The sequence below is a fragment of the Pongo abelii genome, chromosome 3 (genome assembly GCF_028885655.2).
Source record: "Pongo abelii isolate AG06213 chromosome 3, NHGRI_mPonAbe1-v2.0_pri, whole genome shotgun sequence".
NCBI lineage: Eukaryota > Metazoa > Chordata > Mammalia > Primates > Hominidae > Pongo > Pongo abelii.
In genome coordinates, this window is record NC_071988.2 from 191,814,801 (window position 1) to 191,838,114 (window position 23,314).

Genomic DNA, 23,314 nt, shown 5'->3' on the forward strand with positions numbered 1-23,314 from the left:
CTAATAATCTACTTCATTCCAAAAAAAGATATAAAGCAACTTAAAAGGATAAACAGAATTCAATTATTTGCATAAGTATTTGACACAGATGAAGCAAAGGGAAAACAACTTGAGGTGACCTAAAATGTAGATATGAGACCAATAAAAGTTACCAATATACATTTTTAAATTTATTTTTTTTAACTTTAAAAAATGTTTTGTAGAGATGGGATCTCACTATGTTGACCAGGCTAGTCTCAAACGCCTGGCCTCAAGCTATCCTCCTGCCTCAGCCTCCCAAAGTGGTGGGATTATAAGCATGATCCACCACGCCCGATTTACCAATATACTTCTTAAGAGGAGACTACAAATTTGCCTCTAAACTTCATAGCAGCAAGTAAATAAACGAACCTGTTTAGTTAAATGATTCAAAGTGTTTATAAAACAAAAACCTAACCAATTGTTCAGCAGACACCCTATTACTAATATTAAGATAAATTTCCGGTGACATTATGAAGTGGTTACTATCTAGTGTATGAAACAGTGATTTTTAGGAATATGCTTGGAGTAAGCAGTAAAATTTCACAGGGCTTTGTTTTTTGTTTTTTGTTTTTTTTTTTGAGATGGGATCTGGCTCTGTTGCCCAGGCTCTCTTGCCAGACAGGGGTCTGACTCTGTCACACCCAGTGGCACGATCTCAGCTCATTGCAACCTCTGCCTCCCAGGCTCAAGCCATCCTCCCACCTCAGCCTCCTGAGTAGCTGGGACTACAGGTGTGCACCACCACACCTGGCTAATTGTTTTGTATTTTGTTTGTAGAGACGGGGTTTCTCCATGTTGCCCAGGCTGGTCTCCAACTCCTGGGCTCAAGCAATCTACCTGCCTTGGCCTTTCAAAGTGCTAGGATTACAGGCGTAAGCCACCGTGCCCGGCCTCACAGGGCTTTTATTATTAACATTCTTCAATATCTCCTACTTGAATCACAAGATTCCACAATGACACCATTATTATATAGTATAAACATTGATTATTTGTGATGTTCTGGCAGGATTCATAGGTGTATTTTAGAGTATCTTCGAATAGATGGACTGTATAGAGAGTTTCAGGAGGTCATCAATGTGTATTTTTTCTGAGGTTTGATATATATTAGGTAACAGTGATTTTAGAATTATAACAGAGCTATATTATAAAAGAGTATATTATTTACATTTAGCTAGTTTTTCTTTAGCAATAGAACACAGCCCAGCTGAATGTAAGACTGAATAGAAGCCACCAGAAGTCCTCTTAATGAAAAGTAAAGGCTATGCCAATGGGCAAAGTCAGGAGTCTTCATTCAAAATAATATATATATATTTTTGAGACAGAGTTTTGCTCTTGTTGCCCAAGCTGGAGTGCAATGGCGCAATCTCTGCTCACTGCAACCTCTGCCTCCTAGGTTCAAGCGATTCTCCTGCTTCAGCCTCCCAAGTAGCTGGGATTACAGGCACGTACCACCATGCCTGGCTAATTTTTTGTATTTAGTAGAGACGGGGTTTCACCATGTTAGTCAAGCTGGTCTCAAACTCCTGACCTCAGGTTATCCACCCGCCTTGGCCTCCCAAAGTGTTAGGATTACAGGCGTGCACCACTGCGCCTGGCCTTAAAATAATTTTTTTAAAAAAATTCAGGGTCTCATTCTGTCATCCAGGCTGGGGTGCAGTGGCATGATCACAGCTCACTGCAGCCTCGACCTCCGTGGACTCGAGTGATCCTCTCACCTCAGCCTCCCAAGTAGCTGGGACTATAGGCATATACTACCACACCCAGCTAATTTTTAATTTTTTTGTAGAGATGGGATATCTCACTATGTTGCTCAGGCTGATGTCGAACTCCTGGGCTCAAGTGATCCTCCCATCTTGGCCTTCCAAAGTGTTGGGAAGCTGCCTGGCTCACAGTGGTGAATACAAGTTTTCCAAAATTTGGTTTTTGCTTGAGAGCTCAAATTTTTTTATTGGCAACAATATACTGTCAGTTGTTTTACTTGAAAAGACAGGTTGAGAAAATGTCTGGCAAAATCTTTAGCCTAAATAACCAAAGTGAGTGTGTCAGTTTTTCTTTCAAAGAAAAATGGTGTACCATGAAAAACGTTCGGCTCACAACTCAAATATTCAGATAAGTGCTTTTCCTCAGGACGGAACATTGTACAACAGTATGAGCGAAAGTGTTCTGTTCGTTCCTTCTACTTTGTTACACAGAATATTAAAAAGATGTGTACTCAAGAGTTGTGATTTAATAAAATGAATACTTACTGTTTTATCAAGAACATTTGGAAGTGAAACAGGCTTTTGTTTTCTGCAAATTCATGTTGGTGAAAAATATAACAACTGCTTTTTTTTTTCTTTTTTTTTTTTTGAGATGGAGTCTTGCTGTGTTGCCCAGGCCGGAGCATGATCTTGGCTCACTGCAACCTCCGCCTCCCGGGTTCAAGCAATTCTTGTGCTTTGGCCTCCCGAGTAGCTGGGATTACAGATGTACACCACCATGCCTGGATAATTTTTGTCTTTTTAGTAGAGATGGCCAGGCTAGTCTTGAACTCCTAATTTCAAGTGATCCGCCCGCCTCAGCCTCCCAAAGTGTTGGGATTACAGGCGTGAGCCACCGTGCCTGGCCAATACAACAACTTCTAGTAAATTTTGGTGCCACTGTTTTGATTTATGCTAGATATCAAGCTGTCTTCCTCACTATTGCTTTTGTACTATAAATGAAAGGCCAATACAATGAACAAGACAAAGAATGTTATGGTCTGCTTAATAATGGCCCTCCCCACACCCGAATTCCTAGAACCTGTAAATATGTTACCTTTCATGTTAAAATGGACTTTGTGATTAAATATCTGGAGATGGAGTGATTGCACACTGGGTACATGAATAAGGTGACTTGTTATATTGTATTAAAAACTTTAAGAGTGAAGGGTTTATATAAAAAGGGTAAAATCTACATATATGATTTCCCAATTCTCTTCAAATATTACATACACACACAGAAAAAACATTGGAGGAAAATACACCAAAATAATGTGCTTTTTCTTCATGATGGAATTTGGGGATTTATAATTTTTCTTTATACTTTTAGTATTTTCCAAATTGTCAGCAATTCGGCTGCAGAATTATAAAACTGAATTTAAACTTCCAGGTCATTCCAAGGTATATTTGTATATAGGATAGAACATATTAATAGTTTAAACTTGATGTATAACTAAATATTTTGTCCATATGGTAATTGGGACTTCTGTTGTACTATTGCCCTGGCCCTTGTAAACGTTAGCTTTGAGCTTGTGCCTGGCTGTCATTTTTCCAGGTCTTCATACATGGTCCTTTGTCTAGAATACTAATAGTATTCCAATACCAAGTAGTGCTAAAGTACTACTTGTACTTTGCTTCTTAAATTAGCCCTCAGTCCCTTTAGTAAGCCTTACCTTACTACTCAGTTAAAGTTAAGGGCCCCTCATATGTAGTAAACTGGGTGTTGCTTCTATTGTGCTTGCATTCTTGACTTTATCTGTATTTGTCTTACTTGTTTATAGCCTGTCCTCCTCCTAAATTGAGCAACACATTTTTTTTCAGTAAAATTATCCTAGTAATTTCTGTTAGTTTGTAAGTAATTTATTTTCCTATGTACATAGAACTATCTTAGAGCTGATCCATTACGTTTTGATTACATAGTTTAACTCTTGATGAGCATTCTTATTTTTTTCTATTTCCAAGTTTTGTGGGGAAGGGATATTCATATATAATGGGCAGCCATATATACTGTTTATTTTATCCTTCCTTCTTACAAATGGCATGCATAGAGTAGGAGCTCGTTAAGAGTTTACTTCTTTGTAAAATAGTCATCCATTCAACATATTCACTGCTCATATTTTATACCTTTTAGGAGTCTTTTTTCCTTTTTAATTATTATTTTTGAGACAGAGTCTCACTCTGTCATTCAGGCTAGAGTGCCCTGGCGATACTTTGGCTCACTACGACCTCTGCCTCCCAGGTGGAGTGTTGAAGTGATTCTCGTGCCTCAGCCTCCCGAGTAGCTGGGACTACAGGCATGTGCCACCATGCCCAGCTAAGTTTTTATACTTTTTTTTTTTTTTCAGTAGAGATGGGTTTTGCTGTGTTGGCCAGGCTGGTCTCGAATTCTTGACCTCAAATGATCTGCCCCCCTCGGCCTTCCAACATGCTGGGATTATAGGCATGAGCCACAGTGCCCAGACCTTTTAAATTACTGAACTAATACAGTTCTATAAAGTTTTGGTTTAGCTGGACACTAAACTGGCGGGTTATTCAGTAGAGTAGCAGGATATAAGCCACTTATCTATATTGTTAAACTGTATTGCATAAGGGCCCACCAAAATGGTAGTGTAATCCAGAAGGAAATAGGGATAGAATAGAAAGCCAGGAGAAAACCACAGAGGAAAATGGCTACCTGCCTGACATTAGTCAGTATCATCACACCGTTTTAGATTTTCTCATCTAAAAAATGAAGGGAAACATATCTATTCTACCTACCTGATTCAGATTAGTTTTGGAAACAAAAGAATATGGTAGAAGAAATGATGAAAGTGTTGCTATTTAATATTATATATGAGAGTCCTTTATGATAATTTTGGCCTGAGTGCCCAAAGTTTAAACTTACTTATACTTTCTGCAGCTATCAAACAGATTACCTACATCATGACATTCAGATAGATTATCCTGGGTTCATAAAAATCTTATATGGTTGACTGGGCATGGTGGCTCACGCCTGTAATGCCAACACTTTGGGAGGCTGAGGTGGGTGGATCTCTTGATCCCAGGAATTCGAGACCAGCCTGGGCAATATGGCGAAACCCTGTCTCTACAAAAAATAGAAAAATTAGCTGGACATGGTGGTGCTTGTCTGTGGTCTTCAATATGCAGGAGGCTGAGATGGGAAGATCACTTGAGCCTGGGGAAGTCAAGGCTGCAGTTAGCTGAGATCAGCCACTGCACTCCAGCCTGGGTGACGGAGCAAGACCCCATCTCAAGAAAAAAAAAATATTATATGGTTAACTTTAGGTCTTAGTAATGACTTGGATTGCCTAGGAGAAATGGCAGAGTCTAGGACTGAGAGAGTAGAAATACAAGATGTGGCCAGAGTGTCTTGTAGTACCAGGAGTGAAGAAGTACTCATAAAACAAAGGATGGGGGCACATCAAAGGAACACAGGAACTTACCTGAAGAAGCTCCCAAGGGTCAAAGCTGGAAAAATTTGAGCAACAAAAATAATGTAGCATGAATTATAACTCAAAGTATAAAATAATCCCATATATATGATATAAAGGATATAAGTTGACATAAAGGATTGAATAAATATGAGGCAAAAGAGACAAATCTCCCATCAAATAATTTATGTACCCATTCCATTCTATGGAGGAGAAGCTTAATTCCTACCTCCCTTGAGGGTGGACTGGACTTAGTGACTTACTTCCAAAGAATAGAGTAGGAAAAAACCTGGAAAACACTATCTTAGCCAAATAGTGAACATTAATATCACCAGAGATAAATCATAGATATCATGTACTCTTGATATGTGACAAGAAGAGCATGTCACCTTTGTGATAGTGTTTCCAAAGACCCATAATCCTAGTCTAATCACAAGAAAAGCAACTGATGAGCTTAGACTGGATGACATTTTACAGGATACCTGACTAGTCAAGATCATGAAAACTAGCAAAGACTGAAAAACTAAGACCAAAGGAGTTTAGAGACAAGATAGCTAAATGCAATGTGGATCCTGTATTGGGACCTGGAATAGAAAGAGGACACTCATGGAAAAGGTGCTGAAATCTATGTAAAGTCTGGAGTTTACTTAATAATAATATACAAATGTCAGTTTCTTAGTTTTGACAAATGTATCATGGAAATGTAACGTGTTAACAATTGGGGAAACTATGAATGAGAGGTATTTGGGATATCTCTGTACTATCTTTGCAACTTTCATAAATCTAAAATTATTCCAAAATGAAGTTTATTTTTTAAAATGGGCTGGAAAGAGTTAACTTTTAAATAATAAAAGCAAAATGTGCTTATTGTAGAAAATATGAATGATGAAAAATATAAGGTAGAAAATGAAAACTACCCATAATCCTACCACCCAGAGATAACTGATTATTTGGATATGTTTTTTTCTAGACTTAATTCTATGTGTATTTCACTCAGCAAATAATTATTAGACTCCTTTGTGGACCAGACATCTTGGTAGGTGCTAATGATAGAGCAGTGAAGAAGAATGATGTGTCTTTCTCTTATGGGGCTTATACTCTAGTGATAGAGAGTACTATTAAACAATCTCACAAAAAAAGTTTCAACTGTGATACAATAAGGGCTGTAAAGAAGTATGAATGTCAGCCAGGCACAGTGGCTTATGCCTATAATCCCAGCACTTTGGGAAGCCGAGATAGAGGATCACTTGAAGCCAGGAGTTCGAGACCAGCCCAGGCAACGTGACTAAACCCTGTCTCTACTAAAAATACAAAAATTAGCCAGGTGTGGTGGTGCACACCTGTAATCCCAGCTACTCGGGAGACTGAGGCACGAGAGTCGCTTGAATCCAGGAGGCAGAGGTTGCAGTAAGCCGAGATGGTGCCACTGCATTCCAGCCTGGGTGATAAAGTGAGAATATTCTAAAAAAAAAAAAAAAAGTATGAATGTGAGAACATATAAGTGGGGAAATCAAAATTGAAAATGTATTATTTAAGATGAGAACTGAAAAACGAATACAAGTCAGGCATGTGAAAGAAGGAAGCAGGGCATTGGAGGTGCTAGGAGCTTGTACAGGTGCAGTTGCAGGCAGAGGGAAGGAGCTTGGAGCGTTAGAGATAAAATGTCTGGAGTGCAGAGAATGATAACTAGAAAGGGAGGGACTGAGGCTGAAGAGGTAGCTAAGCAAGATCTAAATAATACATGTAAAGTTTTTGGTACTTTTCCCCAAGAGTGGTGGGAAACCACTGAAGATTTTTGAATCAAGGGAATCATACAAACTTTGTAATTTAAAAAGATCATTCAGAGGCCATGTGGGCAGATGGACAGTTAGGTGGTGAGAGTATGGAGGTAAATATCATAGTTCAGAAAAGAAATTATAGTGTCTAGGATATAGTGTCTAGATAGTGATAGAGAGTAGAGAGATTCAAAATAGATTTAGGAGTAAAATCAGCCAGATATACTGATTGTTTTGATGTAGAATGAGGGAATATAAGGACAAATGTTCTGTATTTCTAGCACATGCAGTTGGTAGTGCCATTTATAAGGCAGAGAGTTTTTAATATATAAAACACTGCCTTATGGTGCAAGAGCTTAATCATTTTTAATGGTTGCATAATAATCAGATACACAAATGTATTTTCAGTTCGCAGAAATAAAACATCTGTTAATGTGTAGTGAATATGATGTTTTGAAAATTAGTGGTGAAAGGCTGGGCGCGGTGGCTCATGCCTATAATCCCAGCACTTTGGGAGGCCGAAGCGGGCAGATTGCTTGAGACCAGTCTGGGCAACATGGCAAGGCCTTGTCTCTACAAAAAATATAAAAATTAGCTGGGGCATGGTGGTGCACAGCTGTAGTCCCAGCTACTTGGGAGGCTGGGACGTGACCGTTACTGGAGCCTGGGAAGTTAAGGCTGCAGTGAGCCGTGATCATGCCACTGGACTCCATCCAGCCTGGGTGACAGAGCGAGACCCTATCTAAGAAAAAAAAAAAATGAGTGGTGGAATTGTTGCTAAAGATAAAGTCTGAGTGCTGATAAAACAGTTGAGTTGGTTCTTTCTGTGAATAAGAATAACGAAGCTCTTTGTTTGATATTAACTGCTGGTAGAAAACATTAATAAAACAATCCAGGAAAGGAGTTTTAGGAAACACAGTATTCTCGTATGTAGATTTATAAGCACAGAAAAATTTCCAACAGTATAAAGTTGTGGTATAGCTCCAAGAAAAGTATTCTTAGTTAGAAGAATTTGGCTTTGCTACAGAGTTTCAAAGGTTATGTGTGCGCATATTGTCTTCAGTAGATGACAAGTTGATTTTAGTTTTATTGTTTTATCTGGCATTTTCCAATAACATTGGTAGTATTCTAATGAGTAAGACATTTGACTCTAAAGTCAAGTTTGACAACATATATTCTTAAGCCAGTTTAGAAAGTATAGAATGGTGGTTATGTTGTAAATCTTTGGCAGAGTTTTTATAAGAAATTCTTAAATGAAGTTAACATAACACTGCTACCATTTAATGTCTGTCTGTTGGGAAAAGGTCAAAGCTCTTTTAAATGCTCTACTCTGAATTATTTTTAGAAATAAACAAATAATTCTAAAGTTCATCTGATATTTATTCTAAGCAGGGTCATGTTCTTAATACATTTGAGACTTCACATTCTGTTGCCAACTACTTTGTAAACATTTCTACACCTGTGTCTCCAGACTGCTTCAGCCAGAGCAACTTAGTTAACCTATTATATGAGGGAGTAGGAGACTGCCCAAATTTGTGTGTTTATATAAGAGTAAGGTAATGCATTTAGGGAAGACAAACTCATACTAAGTTTATGAAATGCTGTAATTCAGGATGTTACTAATGAACTAGGAAAGAAGTTGGTATTAATAATAAACTGATGCCTTGATAAAATTAGCCTAAGATGCCAGTGGAAAGTCAATCGAGTACTGGATAGATATCATCAGAAAGGTCATTGGAAAGAAATCAGCTTAATTTTATAATATACAGAAACTGGTGGTTTATACCTCACTTAAACCACCTTAATTATTGTCATTGCACTGCAAAAAAAATTTTTCTTCTTAAAAAAATTTCAAAGAAAGTTAACTAAAATGATTACCTCTTCACTCTACCTTTCTCACCCTAATATCATGATGTGACAAATTAACTTTTCTTCTGTGCATGTAGAATATTACCTATGAACTGTCCTTAGGAGAATTGAGAAAATTTTCAAGCTTCATGTTTTGTGTTGTGGTTCTGGTTAAGAATTTCAGTTGAAAAGGGCTGGAGGAGTTATGTGCTAAACATGTAAAATCATAAGCTGAAGTATAAATATAGTCATTTCTTGGTATTTGTGAGAGTTTGGCTCCAGGAGCCCCTCAGGTACCAAAATGCATGGATTTTCAAGTCCCCTATATAAAATGACATAGTATTTGCATATCACCTACACACATCCTCTTATATACTTTAAATTTTCTGTAGATTACTTATGATACCTGATAAAATGTAAATGTGTAAATAGTTGTGCTACTGTATTGCTCAGGGAATCATGACAAGAAGAAGAAGCCTGTTCATGTTCAGTACAGAAAAACCATCCATTTTTTTCCCAAATATTTTCAAGCCATAGTTGGTTGAATCCACATATGTGGAAACCACAGATGTAGAATCCCTGGATACAGAAGATTGATTATACATAAAATAATAAGAAGTCTATGGACCTATTTTACACAGTTCTGAAATACAGAGGAAATTCCTTGGAAAAAGCAGCACCTTAGAACACATTAAAGTCAGTTTAGATGCTTATGAAATTTGTTACCTACAACTGATTGAGACTGTAAATAAGATTAAACTAGAAGGGTTTAGGTAGGGAAAAAAAGAAGAAATCCACATTAGATATTAATAGAATTAGAGATACTTAGGATATGTTTTTAACTTAAAGACTTCTGAATTGTGACATAACACATCAGAAAATGCATAAAACATAATTGTGTAGTTTAATTAGTTATTACAAAGCAAGCATCTTTGTAGCCCACTCAGGTTAAGAAAATAAAGCATAACCATATTCCAGAAGCCTCCTGCGTACGTTCCTAATCACAACCCTTCCTTTGCCTCTGAAGGTAAATACTATTTTCTCTTTGTCTAATCACTTTCTTGCTTTACTTTATGGTTTGCTCATCTAAGTATGCATCCTTAAGAATATAATTCATTCAAGCCAGAAATGGTGTGTTGAAAAAAGAAGTATATAATTTAGCATTGCCTGTTTTTGAAAGTTAAGTAAATGGAATCATATAGTGTATATGCCTTTGTTTCTTGGTTTCACACAATGTGGCTTTCAAGAATCAGGCATGTTGTTGCAGGTAGTAGCTGTGTGGTTGCTCTATCATTTTTTAAAAAATGAATTTACTACAGTTTACCTATTCATTTTACTTTTGATGGATCTTGAAGCTCCTAACAGGTTTTGGTGGTTACTAACAATGCTACTTTGAATATTATGCATGTACTTGTGTGGTACTTAGGTCCTTAGGTGCACAAATTTTATTTGTCCTGGATGTGAACTTGTTGGGTCATAGGTCATGTTTTCCACAGTAGTGTTTCAGTATACATTCAGAACAAGAATGTATGAGAGCTTCCATTGCTTCACATTCACTAACCACTTGATATTGTCACACTTTTAATTTTGTCAGTGTGCTAGCTATGTATGGATTTTGATTGTGGTTTTAATTTGCATTTTCTTTGTAGTCAAAGAGATGTAGCATCTTTTCATGTCTATTTGGAAATCCTTTTCAGAGTACCTGTTTGGGTCATTTACTCGTTTTTCTATTGGAGTGTCTATCTTACAGATTTGTAGAAGTTGTTGGGTAAATGTGTTATAGCTATCTTCTATGGAGTGCCTTTCACTCTTTTAATGGACAAATTATGAACAAATATTCTTAGTTGTAATGTGGTCCTATGTGTTAATCTTTTGCTTTATGGCCAAGGCTTTTTGTGTCTTAATTTTAAAAAACGTCCCTACCCTGATGTTATGAAGACATTTTTCTATATTATTTTGTAAGAGCTTTGCCGTTTACATTTAGTTCTGTAGTCATCTGATTTGTATATGTGTGTGTGTGTATGTGTTAGAGTGTATTCATTTTTTTCCCATATAGATAGTGTGTTAGTCTGTTTTGCATTGCTGTAAAGGAATACTTGAGGCCGGATAATTTATAAAGAAAAGAGGTTGGCCGGGTGCGGTGGCTCAAGCCTGTAATCCCTGCACTTTGGGAGGCCCAAGTAGGTGGATCACCTGAGGTCAAGAATTCGAAACCAGCCTGGCCAATATGATAAAACCCTGTCTGTACTAAAAATACAAAAAATTAGTCAGGCATGGTGGTGGGTGCCTGTAATCCCACCTACTCAGGAGGCTGAGGCAGGAGAATCACTTGAACCCAGAGGGTGGAGGTTGCAGTGAGCCTAGATCATGCCACTGCATTCCAGGCTGGGTGACAGTGAGACTCCGTCTCAAAAAAAAAAAAAAAAGGGAAAGAAAAGAGGTCGTGCATGCTGTATAAGAAGCATAGTGCTGGCATTTGCTTCTGGTAAGGGCCTCAGGAAGCTTCCAATCATGATAGAAGCTGAAATGGAAGCAGGCGTGTCACATGGTGAGAGAGGCAGCATGAGAGAGATGCTGGGCTCCTTTAAACAACCAGCTTTGTTGTGAACTAACAGAGCAAGAACTCACTCATTACCATGGCGAGGGCACCAAGCCATTCATGAAGGGTCCACCTCCATGAAACAAACACTTCCCACTAAGCCCACTTCTAACATTGGAAATCGCATTTCAACATGAGATTTGGAGGGGACAAAACAACCAAACCATATCAGATAGCCAGTTGTCCCAACATCAATTACTAGAAAACAATTTTTTTACCCACTCTTGTACAGTGCCACCTCTGATATATATATGAAGGGCTCATTATATATAGGAGGGCCTATTTCTAGACTCCCCATTTTGTACTATGGGTTTTTCATCCTGATAATGGTTATGTGTCTTTTTCTTCTCTTTTTCCCAATTCTTCTTCTCCGTCTCCTTTCCTTTCTCCTATTCCCTCCTCTCCTTCCCTCCTCCTTTCCCTTCTTCCTGTCTCTTGTTCTCCTTTCTCTCCCCTTGCCCTCCCCCATCTTCATCTGTGTCACTGTAGATTTATCAATCATTAGTTTTTCCAATGAATTGATTTGCCTTTTTTGTTCTTTTCTATTATGTATTTCTTTTCTGTTTCATTAATTTCTGATCTTATTTCCTTCTACTTTCTTTGAGTTTATTTTGATGAGTTTTTTTTCTAATTTCTTGAACTGGATGGTTAGCTCCTCAGTTAAGCTGCCTTTTCCTTTAAGTGCATTTAAAGCTATAAATTTTTTTTCAGATACTGTTTTATTTCTATGCCATATGCCTTTTTTATTATCACTATTTAAAAATCATTTTTAACGTTTATAATGAGTCTACTTTGGGCTATAGATTATTTAGAAGTGCAGTTTATAATTTCCAACACATGAGGAATTTCTGGCTGTTTTTAATTATTTATGACATTATTGCATTGCAGTCCGGGAATATGCATTATGTAATTTCAGTGTGTTGAAATTTTTTGCAACTTGCATTGTGGCCCAGAAAAAAAGTCAACTTTTGTAAATGTTCCATGTATGCTATAAGAGTCCATAATGTGAAGTTTTTGGTTATGGTGTTCTCTCCATGTCCATTAGGTAAAGTTTGTTAATCCATTAAAATACTGTTTCTTTACTGATTATTCTTCTTGTTTGTTTCTATTAAGTATTTAAAAAATTTTCACTGTATTTGCACATTTATCTACTGCTTCTTGTCATTCTGTCAATTTTTGCTTTATATACTTTGATCTTATGTTATTAGGTTATATCTTCCTGGTGAGTTGAACCACTTTTATTTTTTAAATAACTCTATTTCTAATTATAGTTTTTATCTTACAATCTACTTTGATATTAATATAACTCCCAATATTCTTTGGATTAGAGTTTACATACTATACAGTTTTTATCCTCTTTACTTTCAGTCTTTCTGCATCTGTGTGTTTTGTTGAAACTCTTGAACTATATAGTTGAACTTTCAAATCCAATTAGGTAGCATTTATTTTCTAATTGGAGCATTTAGTTTGGTTACACTTAACATAAATAGTGGCATATTTGGATTTAAATATTTCTAAAATTTAGAACTCTTAAAATCTTTTTTTGCTTAGTCTTTATATTAGCTTATGTTCATGCCTGAATATATTTGAGAAATTCCTTCAAAAGGAATTATTTAGGCATTAAAACAGGTTTGCCGGGTTTGGTTCTGATTTTGAAAAATTAATCATCGTGTGATGTTTTTTGTTTTTGTTTCTAAGATGGGGTCTTGCTCTGTTGCCCAGGCCGAAGTGCAGTAGTGCAATCATGACTCACTGCAGCCTTGACCTCCAGGGCCCAAGTGATCCTCCTACTTCAGCCTCCTGAGTAGGTAGGACCACAGGCATGTGCCACTATGCCCAGCTAATTTTTAAAACTTTTTTGTAGAGACGGGAATCTCCCTATGTTGCCCAGTCTGGTCTTGAATTCCTGGCTTCAAGTGATCCTCCTGCCTCAGCCTCCAGAGTGCTGGGATTATAGGCGTGAGCCGCCATGCCTGGGCCAATTTTGTGATGTCTGTGAAAGCAAACTCTTCATATTTTTATTCCTGTGATATGTCATTTGGGTAACCAGATAGCTATATTGGAAACTAAAACTTCTTAGGTTTATGAGGTATGAATATTATAAAACCATTTTGTTTTTTCCATTTATTTTCTGGCTTGTCAGTTTTAAGAATTTCCACCTCTTCTTTCTTTAGGGCTTTAATAACTTTACAACTAATTGTGTAGTTTATTGATTGTCCCCCAGGAAAGCTTTGCTGTATCTTTTTTTTTTTCTCTGATGCATTTTGATTCGGAGAATGACTGACAATGCAAGTTAAGGTTTAGTGCCATATAGTGTGTCCAAATGTAAACTTAAAGCAGCCTGTATTAGTCCCTTCTCATGATGCTATAAAGAAATATGTGAGACTGGGTAATTTATAAAGAAAAGAGATGTAATTGGCTCACAGTTCTGCACGCTGTACAGGAAGCATAGCGTCTTCTGGGGAGGCCTCAGGAAACTTACATTAATGGTGGAAGATGAAGGAGAAGCTAGCATGTCTTACATGGCCAGAGCAAGAGCAAGGAGGGCAGTGAGGGAGAAGCTACACACTTTTAAAGAACCAGATCTCATGAGTACTCTATAATGAGATAGCACCACGTGGATGGTGCTAAACCTTTCATGTAGGCTCCACCCCATGATCCAGTCACCTCCCTCCAGGCCCCGCCTCCAACATTGGGGATTACAATTCAACATGAGATTTGGGTGAGGATACAGATCCAAACCATATTACAACCATACTGATGGATTGTAAACTACAGTTTTTAACCTGCTTCTGTTAATTAGAGGGGTAAAGGTTGTAATTTTTTATTAATGTTTATCTCATGTAAGTGATTTTATTTATAAGCATTCTTTTAAAAATCTTTTTGGCTTGGTGCAGTGGACAGTGTTGGGTGGGCCTGGACAACGTTGTAAGACCTGTCTCTACAAAAAAAGAAATTAAAAAATTAGCCAGGCATGGTGGCACACACGTGTGTATTCCCTGCTATTGGGGAGGCTGAGGTGAGAGGATTGCTCGAGCTAGGAGGTCGAAGCTTCAGTGAGCTATGATCATGCCACTGTACTCCAGCTGGGACATTGGAGTAGAGACCCTGTCTCTAATAAATACAAATAAAAAATCTTTTCATTATGGAAGAAATTTTAAAACATTGAAACATATGGAGAAGAATATTGTGTACCTTTTCATCCTGGTCACTTACTTTAAATAATTATCAATTCATAGCCAATTTTGTTTCATTTCTGCTCCCTCAATTATGTTGTAATAAATCTGAAACATTGTGTCATTTATATAGGTAGGTAGATATACATGTATATTGTGTATTTCTAAAAGATTAAGATTCTTTTAAAGGTCATTATTTTAAAATATGAATAATTCCTTAAAATCAAATATCTTGTGTTTCCCATTTCCCCACTTGTTTCTTAAAAAATTGTATTGCTGTATCTTTTAAGTCTTTTTAAAAAAATTCTGTAGGTTTCCCTCTCTCCCTTTTTCCTTACTAAATTGTATTTGTCGAAGAAAACAGGTCATTTGTTTCCTAGTTTGGTTTTTTCCTGATTACATTTTTGAGCTATCATTTAACATGTTTCTCTGCTCCTGTATTTTCTATAAGTTGATAGATTTAAAGGCAAAAAAGTTGTTTAAAATTTGTTTTTATTTTAAAATTTAAGTACTTCTAATATTGTAGATTTCTCAGATCATTACTGTTATAAGGGGCTTAAAGGTAGCACTCTTAAAATATTATTGTCATCTATTCTGCCTTCCTGGTTTGTAGATGCAGAGACATCCCAGAGAGGTTGTGATTTATCCAGATTTCCACATCAAGTTGAGATTACAATCAAGGGTGCGTTCGAAAGTAAAAATAACTTCTCCTTTTGAATTTTGATGCCTTCATGTGTGCTATTTGTGATTTTGATTCTTTAGAATTCCATCCTGAGCATTTTTCCAGAGCTATGCCTAGGAATTCTTGAATTTGTCTTCTGCTCTCTCTCTATCTGGGCTCCACCCTGATTGTAATTCAGTTTGTTAGTCTGGTAATAAAACGTCTGTGTCAAAGTCCTCTTGTGTGTCAAAGTCCTCTTTTGCCACACCTTCCAGTCTACCTTGTGCTTTTCTAAATTGTGATTGGACTTAACCTGTGTACTGATTCTTTTACTTTAAGAAAGTGGCAGCTGTGGACCCCATAATCACAAGAGATGTGTTTACTTCTGAAGTTTTAAAGATTTTTAGGTTTATTATTACTAAAGTAATATATTTGTTTAAACAGTGTGGAATTATATAAACACTGAATGTACTCCCCAACCTCTCTATCTTATGTCTCAGTGATAACAATTGCTAAGGGCTTGATGTGTTTTATTCTAAACTTAATTCTATACAAATATAATTATATAGATATATATACACACAATTGTTTATCTTTAAAAATAATTCAAATATGGCTACAAAACTTTTACAGTATGAAGCATTGTCAATATTTATTTTACCGGGAGGATTTCCCCCATCAGTGAGTGCTGACTGATCAAGTTGTAGATCAGGAAAAACAAGTTAAGAGAGTGCCTACAAATACCGGGAAAACTTGTGGATAGATTTTCATTTTTTATGTAAAGACATATAAGAACATGAATGGTATAAAAACAAAATCCTTTGTAAATGCCATACAATTATATATTTAGAAAAATTATATGGTGGTAGAACATATAAAAGAACCACAAACTCCCAAATTTACATTGAGCTAATTTAGTACAATTAGCCTTTGTCAAAGCTTTCCTTGTTTAAAAAAATTATTGGCTCAGTGTGCAGGAAGGAGCATAGAAGAAAAAATTGCCAAGAATATTTGAAAAATACAGAAAATAAAGAAAAAAATTACCTACTATCCTATCAAAAATTTTAATAGCTAGAATCAGGATAAGACAGAATATTCCTGTGGCAGTAATTCTAGTCTATATTCCTTTCCTGGAACCCTGTCTCCCAAATTCCAGGTGAGATTTTATAAGAAGCTCTGTTTATCTGAGATTTAAAATATAAAAACTGGATTTAACTTATACAGTTTTTTAAAAAGACCCCAAATAAGTAAAATTTAGTACTCCACAAATTGAATAGAATTTCTCTCTTCTCTTTACTGCCCTCTGAGTTTCCTCTTTCCTTCTCTCATCTCCAATTTTCATATAAACACTTTCAGTTCGAGTGGACCTTAGAGATTGTCTCATTCAATACTTTAGGAAAACAAATTTTATAGAACCCTTGAGTTCTGCGGAATTGCTTCTAATGAACAACACCTTTTGTTGTTGTTGTTGTTTAGTGACACTGTGTAACAGGCATTTCAGGAGCAGAATCTCCCAGTCTAGAGGAATCCTCTCAGAGGTAGCTATAAAATGTTGAACTCTGATCTTCAGTAAGCGTTGTGTGGTTCTTTTTTTTTAATGACAGTTTTAAACAAGAAAGTAGCTTTATTTCTGAACTTCATAAAAATTTCTATTAAAGAGACAATTTCTGAATTTTATAACAATTTCTAGAAAAGTTGAGTACCTCACTTTGAGACATATTTTGCTAAAAGTTATTTTAAAAACACAAAACCCTTATGAGATAAAAATAGGAAGCTAGTAGATAGGAAAGTCCTCTGCTTAGTAAACCTCTTTTTTGCGTAGTTTAGGCACACACAATAGTAAAGTTACTTCGTATGTTGATAAGTTTTCTTTCTCCTCAAAAGCTACAATGTCTCACTAGCTAGTTCCTTCAAGAAAGGAAACAAGAAGCTGCTGGAGGAGATTGGTGAGTGGGATAAAACACTATTCAACTCTTCATTTATTTGGTTTTTAAATCCTCAATGAAAGGCTGCTGTATATTATAGACTATTTTTTATTTTTAATAGACTTAGAACCAAGTTTCTTGAGAAACCTTTGGCATATTGTAGTTTTTTTTATGGCTATGACTCACATGACATTACTGTATAAAACTAGTACATTCTCTCGTAAAAGCACACAAACTTACTAGAGTGCTGCTCTCATTTTTCTACATTAGAAATGAAAAAGGGCATTGTCTGCATTCAAAATTTCCTTTTTACGTCTCTGTATTACTTTTGCCCTTTATATTTATCTTAAAACCAAAAGAAATAATGTTTCTATTGTTTTACTGTAGTTACCACTGATGCTACAGAAGCTGTATTGTGAGTGCTTTGCTTTAAAATTCTCAAACCAGTTTTGTGTGTTATACTTGGAGCTTAGTCATCGTCATACGTAGCAGGACCTGATTAAGAAGGCTGTGCCGCCTCTAAGCCTTGCTAGATTGTAGCCACTAGCAACCAGGCTGCAATAATTTCCCTTTGATGACATCATCCACTGTGGAAGAACCCAGTTGCTTCAGCGAGTCGAACTACAGTTCTAACCTCATCAAATATGGCATCTCCCTTGCTTGCTGCAGCAGGGATGGAAGAAATGTCACTTTCTTTTTAAGCTAGCAAGCTTTTCTTTTTCTTTTTCTTCTTCTTTTTAAAAATTCTAATCATGGATGCTTCTTCCGACCCTTATTTGCCTTATGACGGGGGAGGAGACAATATTCCCCTGAGGGAATTACATAAAAGAGGTAATACCATCCCCTTGCTGTGAATTCTCCGTTGGTATGTTTTGCATGCGGCTGGGCGGTCCTCTAGCTTAAACTGGTTCTCGTTTGTCCTTTAACAATGTACTGCAGTACATTGTTTAGTTGCCCTGGGTTGTTAATAAGGGGAAAATGCAACCTTCTGAATGGTTATGTAGCCATCCCTGATTGTTTTATCTGTGCAGATTAGTACTGCTTCAGATCACGTCGGTCTCCGACTCCATCTTCTGCACGAAAATCTTCTTTCTAACTCTGAAAATGAATTAATCTGCTTTTACAGCCAACTAAAGTCGTGTTGGTTGGCACCTAAAAAATAATGTTTTTCTTCCTTCAGAAAACTTACATTTCCTTTAATTTACACAGAGAAATCAGGTGCCTATGTACCATTATATTTCAGCTGCTGCCAATTACCATGTAGATTTTACACCACAAAGTAAATTTATAGCAAAAGCTCTACCTACATTTTAGAACATTTTAAAATGACAGTAAAGATGAATAATTTCCATATTAATACTTCTTATTTAATATATATTTCGGCTGAGTAACATACTACATTGTCTGCCACAGGTATCTTGTGAAATTTGATATGATAAAACACATTTGACTAAATGTCAGAAAAAATAATAGTTATTGGTTTGTGAAAAGCAGAAGAGCACCCAGCATGCCTGTAAATCTTTTGGCAGGCACTTCCTCAGTCTCCTTAAAATTAATTGCATGTTAATTACTACCCTTTTTTTCATTTTTGTTAAATTGCTTATTCGAAAAACAGACTGGTTGACATTTGTTGTCCTAGAAAAAAATTGAACTTCAAGAAAAATCTCTTAGCTTATATGACTTCATTTTTGAGCCACATTAGTTTGAATTACTGCATGATATTATAAACTCACCTTATGATTTAACCCAAAATTTTATTTGTAAGTATATAAGGAAGTAATAATTTTTTTCTAATATAATTAGCCTGCTTTATTTAAAATATACTTTGTGTTCTGATAACACTTTTTTTTTAAGTTCCACTATAAACATTATAATGGATTCAACAAATGTCTGTTGGTTGCATTGTGTCTGCTACACACTATTTTAGGGTCTGAACAGTTGTAGCGTTATTTATCTTGTAGCATTCTGTAGTTAGTAAAAACTTGCTTTTTACATTTTGAGAAAAGCTGTGTAAGGATCATGTTACATATATTGTGCTTTCTCTTACAGAGTTGACTTCTTAATAAAATTTCGATATATGTGTATATGTATATGTTAGAACATTTGGAAGAAATATCTAAAAGCATAAAGAAAAAATAGTTTCTCGTAATCACACCACCCAGAGCTTTTTAAATTTTTTTTCTTAATGTTACGATCATAAGTTATTCTATTTCCTATGTTCTGAGTATCAGTTTTCTGGTAAGGATTTCTTTAAACAGGAAGCAAGGTGAATGAATAGTGACTGTTCAAATGTCACATTATTTTCTAATCAGTAATTAAACTGTAAAACAAGACAGACTATATTTTCCTCATGCCATTACAACATTTGGTTGTTAATGATGATAAACCAGAATACCTGGGCTTCAGAAATTTAAATTCCTTTTGTGAAGCTTAACAGTCTTTGACAGAACTTACTTATGGACTGTCTTAGTGTAAAATATGCAAATAATAAGAAATAAGTCAAAACTTATGTGAGAGTAGGCATGGTTACTGATATTACCAAAACGTAAGCTTTTTATTTCTATTATACTTTCATAAATAATCCTTTAAGAATCTTGCTTAGGATCTAAATCAGTCCCACTCTTGGCAGCTCAAATAGGTTCTTTATCCCTTGATGAGACTTATTCTATTAATATAAGTCATTGTTATTTGAAAGTAACATTGTGTATGTGTAGCGTTATTAGGCTTGCGTGACTGTACTGTATTACCTTAAACATACTGTAGTATCCTAGTGTCTATGCGTAAGATGTTATTTGTTGTCCATAATTTATGACCTGTTGTAGCCATGGGTCAACACAATGGAATTGGTGGAGACAGGCAGCTAACAAATTGAAAAAACTGAATCAGCTTCCCTGTGAGGAAGAACAAAACTATAATGATTAAAACTGATCTTCAGGCTGATAGTGAAGAGGCAGATAAAGTATAAAATTGTGAAGGATATCCATAAAGTAAACATGGATCTGTTTAGTAAATCCCTGAGTGCTATAGCCAGGGATTCCCTTTGTTGAGTAAATTGAATTTAATACTACTTTTCAAGGTGAGATGGTAAATGGTGAAGCTTCCTATTTAAGTAAATAATGTCAAGTTTGGAAGTATAAGTAGATTCGAATTAGAATTAGTTTGATATACTAGATTGATATTGATAGATTAGAAATTAAGGTGACATTTCAGAAATAGCCATCTTTAGGGGTAGATTTCCTATATAGAAACAATCAAGCTCTCTCAAAATGTCTCTTCCTTTTTTATCAGGAAAAAAGACTTGGCTTATTTGGACTGTTTTACACTTTTTCCTCTCAATTTGTTCAAGATGTTTAAGTAGTTTTAGAGGTCAAATTTCTTTCTTCTACCAATCCTTTATAATGGATTTGATCTTTTGGGCCTGAGCCTCCATTTACTCCATGAGGGGCCTTTAACAATTATTTAAATATTTAATTGTTTCATTCAGAGTGAGTATATATATATATATATATATATATATATATATATATATACATACACATACACACATATGGCACTCCTAGGTGCTGTGAAGAATTATAAAAATAGTAATATTAATAATAGTTAATATTTATTAGAATTTCCTGTTAGCTGGATACTGTCCTAAGTGGGTTTTTTTTTTTTTTTTCTTAAGAGAGAGGTATCACTCTTTCACCCAGGCTGGAGTGCAGTGGAGTGATTATAGCAAACGCAGCCTTGAACTACTGGGCTTAGATCCTCTGTCTCACCCTCCTTGGTACCTGGAACTGCAGGCATGCAACACCTTGCCTGGCTAATTTAAAAGACAAAAATTTCTTTTTTAGGGAGAGTCTCACTATGTTGTCCAGGCTGGTCTCCAACTTCTGGGCTCAAGCAACCCTCCTGCCTTGGCCTCCCAAGTAGCTGAGATTACAGGTGCGAGCCACTGTGCCTGGCTTGTTCTAAGTGCTTTATGTGTATGAAATTATTTAAATCCTCATCACAAGTTTATGAAGTAGGTACTATTATAATCCCCATTTTCTAGTTGACAAGACTGAGGTAAGGAATTGTTAAGGAAAAGTCAGAATTCCATCCAGATATTTGGTTCATACTTTAATCATGAGGCTAAACTGCTTCTCACTACACGTATCTTCATAGTAACTTGTGTTTTAAGTCTGGTAGAGGCATAAGAAGTTTAAACACAAACAAAATCCTGTGGAAGTTAGTAAATTTCTAGTGAATGATAGAAATGATAGAAATCTCTTCTTCCCCTGAAGTCCCAAATTGGGACTTCAGGGGAAGAAGAGATTAGTCTCCTTTTGACAAGTGTTATCAAAGTAGACAGTTCTCACATACACAAGGGAACTCAGTAGGGCATTTCTGGTGGATATAATAAAGTGAGTAAATGTGATGACAGGAAGAAATGCCTAGTGTGTTGCTCTTGGATTAGTTTTGGTACAACAAAGGCAGTTTTGTTGTGAGTCAGTAGAGAGGGTTGTATAGAAAGGTGGAAGTTGGAAGAGTGGCAGATCCTAGAGGACTAATGATGGGCTTAAACCACAAAAGGGTAGCTTTGCCATTGAAATAAAAGTTTGGGGTCTTATTTTTTCAAGTTTCTCCCTGAAATTATTTCTTGACATTCATTAGCCAGCAGTGTATCTAAATAAAGCTTTTTTGGGTTTCTATTATAATAGAGGTTTGTTCCTTTTTCTTCCCTCTGAAAAGTATCATTTTTTGCACATTATTTGAAAATCCAGGTGTTATATTCTTATTGCCAGAGGGACATTCTGCAGGCTCTTTGTAAAATGATTTTAGGATTCAGATACTTATTATATTTTTATTGGCCCTAATATTTTATCCAACTAGAAAATTAAACCTCTTAAAAATTAATCCATCTAAGTGTCTGTAAATTAAAGGAACAACTAAAGATTCTTTATTTGGTGTCAGAAACTCCTTGTTTGTACAACAGTAGTATAAAACAAAGCCTGTTTTTAAATGTACTTTTCCCATAGTATCTGAATTTCAAATCTTCAATAAAATCTGGTTCATATTACTACCTCTAGCTTGATTTTCTAAAAATAGCTGACACTTTAGTATGGTTAATTTTATGTCATCTCATGGCTTGTCAGAAATGCTTTGTATCAAGATTTCAAAGTGTGAACAGATTTCCTGCTGCATTGATTAAGTTTGTAATTTTGGCTATTTTCCCAGCATCGAGGTTTCTGCTTTGTGTTTATGCAGGAGACTGGTAGCTTAAATTGTACTTTAAGGTTTTTTTTCTTGTTTTTAAATTAACATACGTTTAATTTCTGGTTTCTTTGTAGCCCTTTGCAACTTTAATTAGGTCATAAAATGGATTTACTCTGGTTTCTCTAACAAATTTTATAAATTTATGAAATATGAAATTTAGCAAATTTTATAAATCTTTTATTCATGTATTGTACAGCTCATCATATATGCAGATATAATAATTGAACGTGGAACTTGTTTCCAATTACACAGATGTCTTAATATCCACCTTATCATCTCTAACTAAGGATGTGGCTTTTTATTTTGAGGTGGCAACAGAACAGAAAAGAAAACAGTGAATTGAGTAATGGGCTTAGTGTTGCTGCTGCCTGGTTGTGTATCTTTGGTAAACTTCTTTGGGATTTGGCATTAACTTGCAAGTCTTTGCAGTTTAGACAGTTAAATATGACTGAATGGCTGAACAAATTTTAATAGCATATGCTTCTTTTATGCTATTTATTTACCCAGTAGACATTTAATTGACCACCTGCTAAATGTGAGGCACTATTCTTGCCATTACCTTTTTAGTCTTTGATTTGGAGTCTGCTAACATTCTGGAACTTCCACTATCAACTTATAACGTTTACTTTCCCCTCCGTTACCAGGATGGCCATTTCTTATCAGTAGGGTTGCAGAGAGAGAAAAAAAAAAAACCATCTGGGGCTAGACTTCCTGCTCTTAACATACAGAAGCAAATAGGTTGTGAAGGAATACATAGTATTTTGGATTTCTGCCTCTTCCTTCCATAATTTTTTTTAAAAAGGTTCATATGTTTTATGTGTGTCTTATGTAACAGTAATCTGCATTATGAACTTAAATGACAAGGATCACCATTTCACATCTTTGGAGTTGATCA

At 35.8% G+C, this 23,314-nt stretch overlaps 1 protein-coding gene across 7 annotated transcripts in view; it reads left to right on the forward strand.

Annotated features, from left to right (window-relative positions):
- CLCN3 (chloride voltage-gated channel 3) overlaps positions 1-23,314 on the forward strand; it is a 104,956-nt gene that overhangs the window by 25,711 nt on the left and 55,931 nt on the right. For 2 of the 7 annotated variants that reach the window (XM_054553359.2, XM_009240448.4), the window contains exon 1: positions 13,382-18,006. In XM_054553359.2, coding sequence (XP_054409334.1) covers positions 17,928-18,006 — 79 coding nt within the window. In that variant the 5' untranslated portion in view covers positions 13,382-17,927. 7 annotated transcript variants of the gene reach the window in all.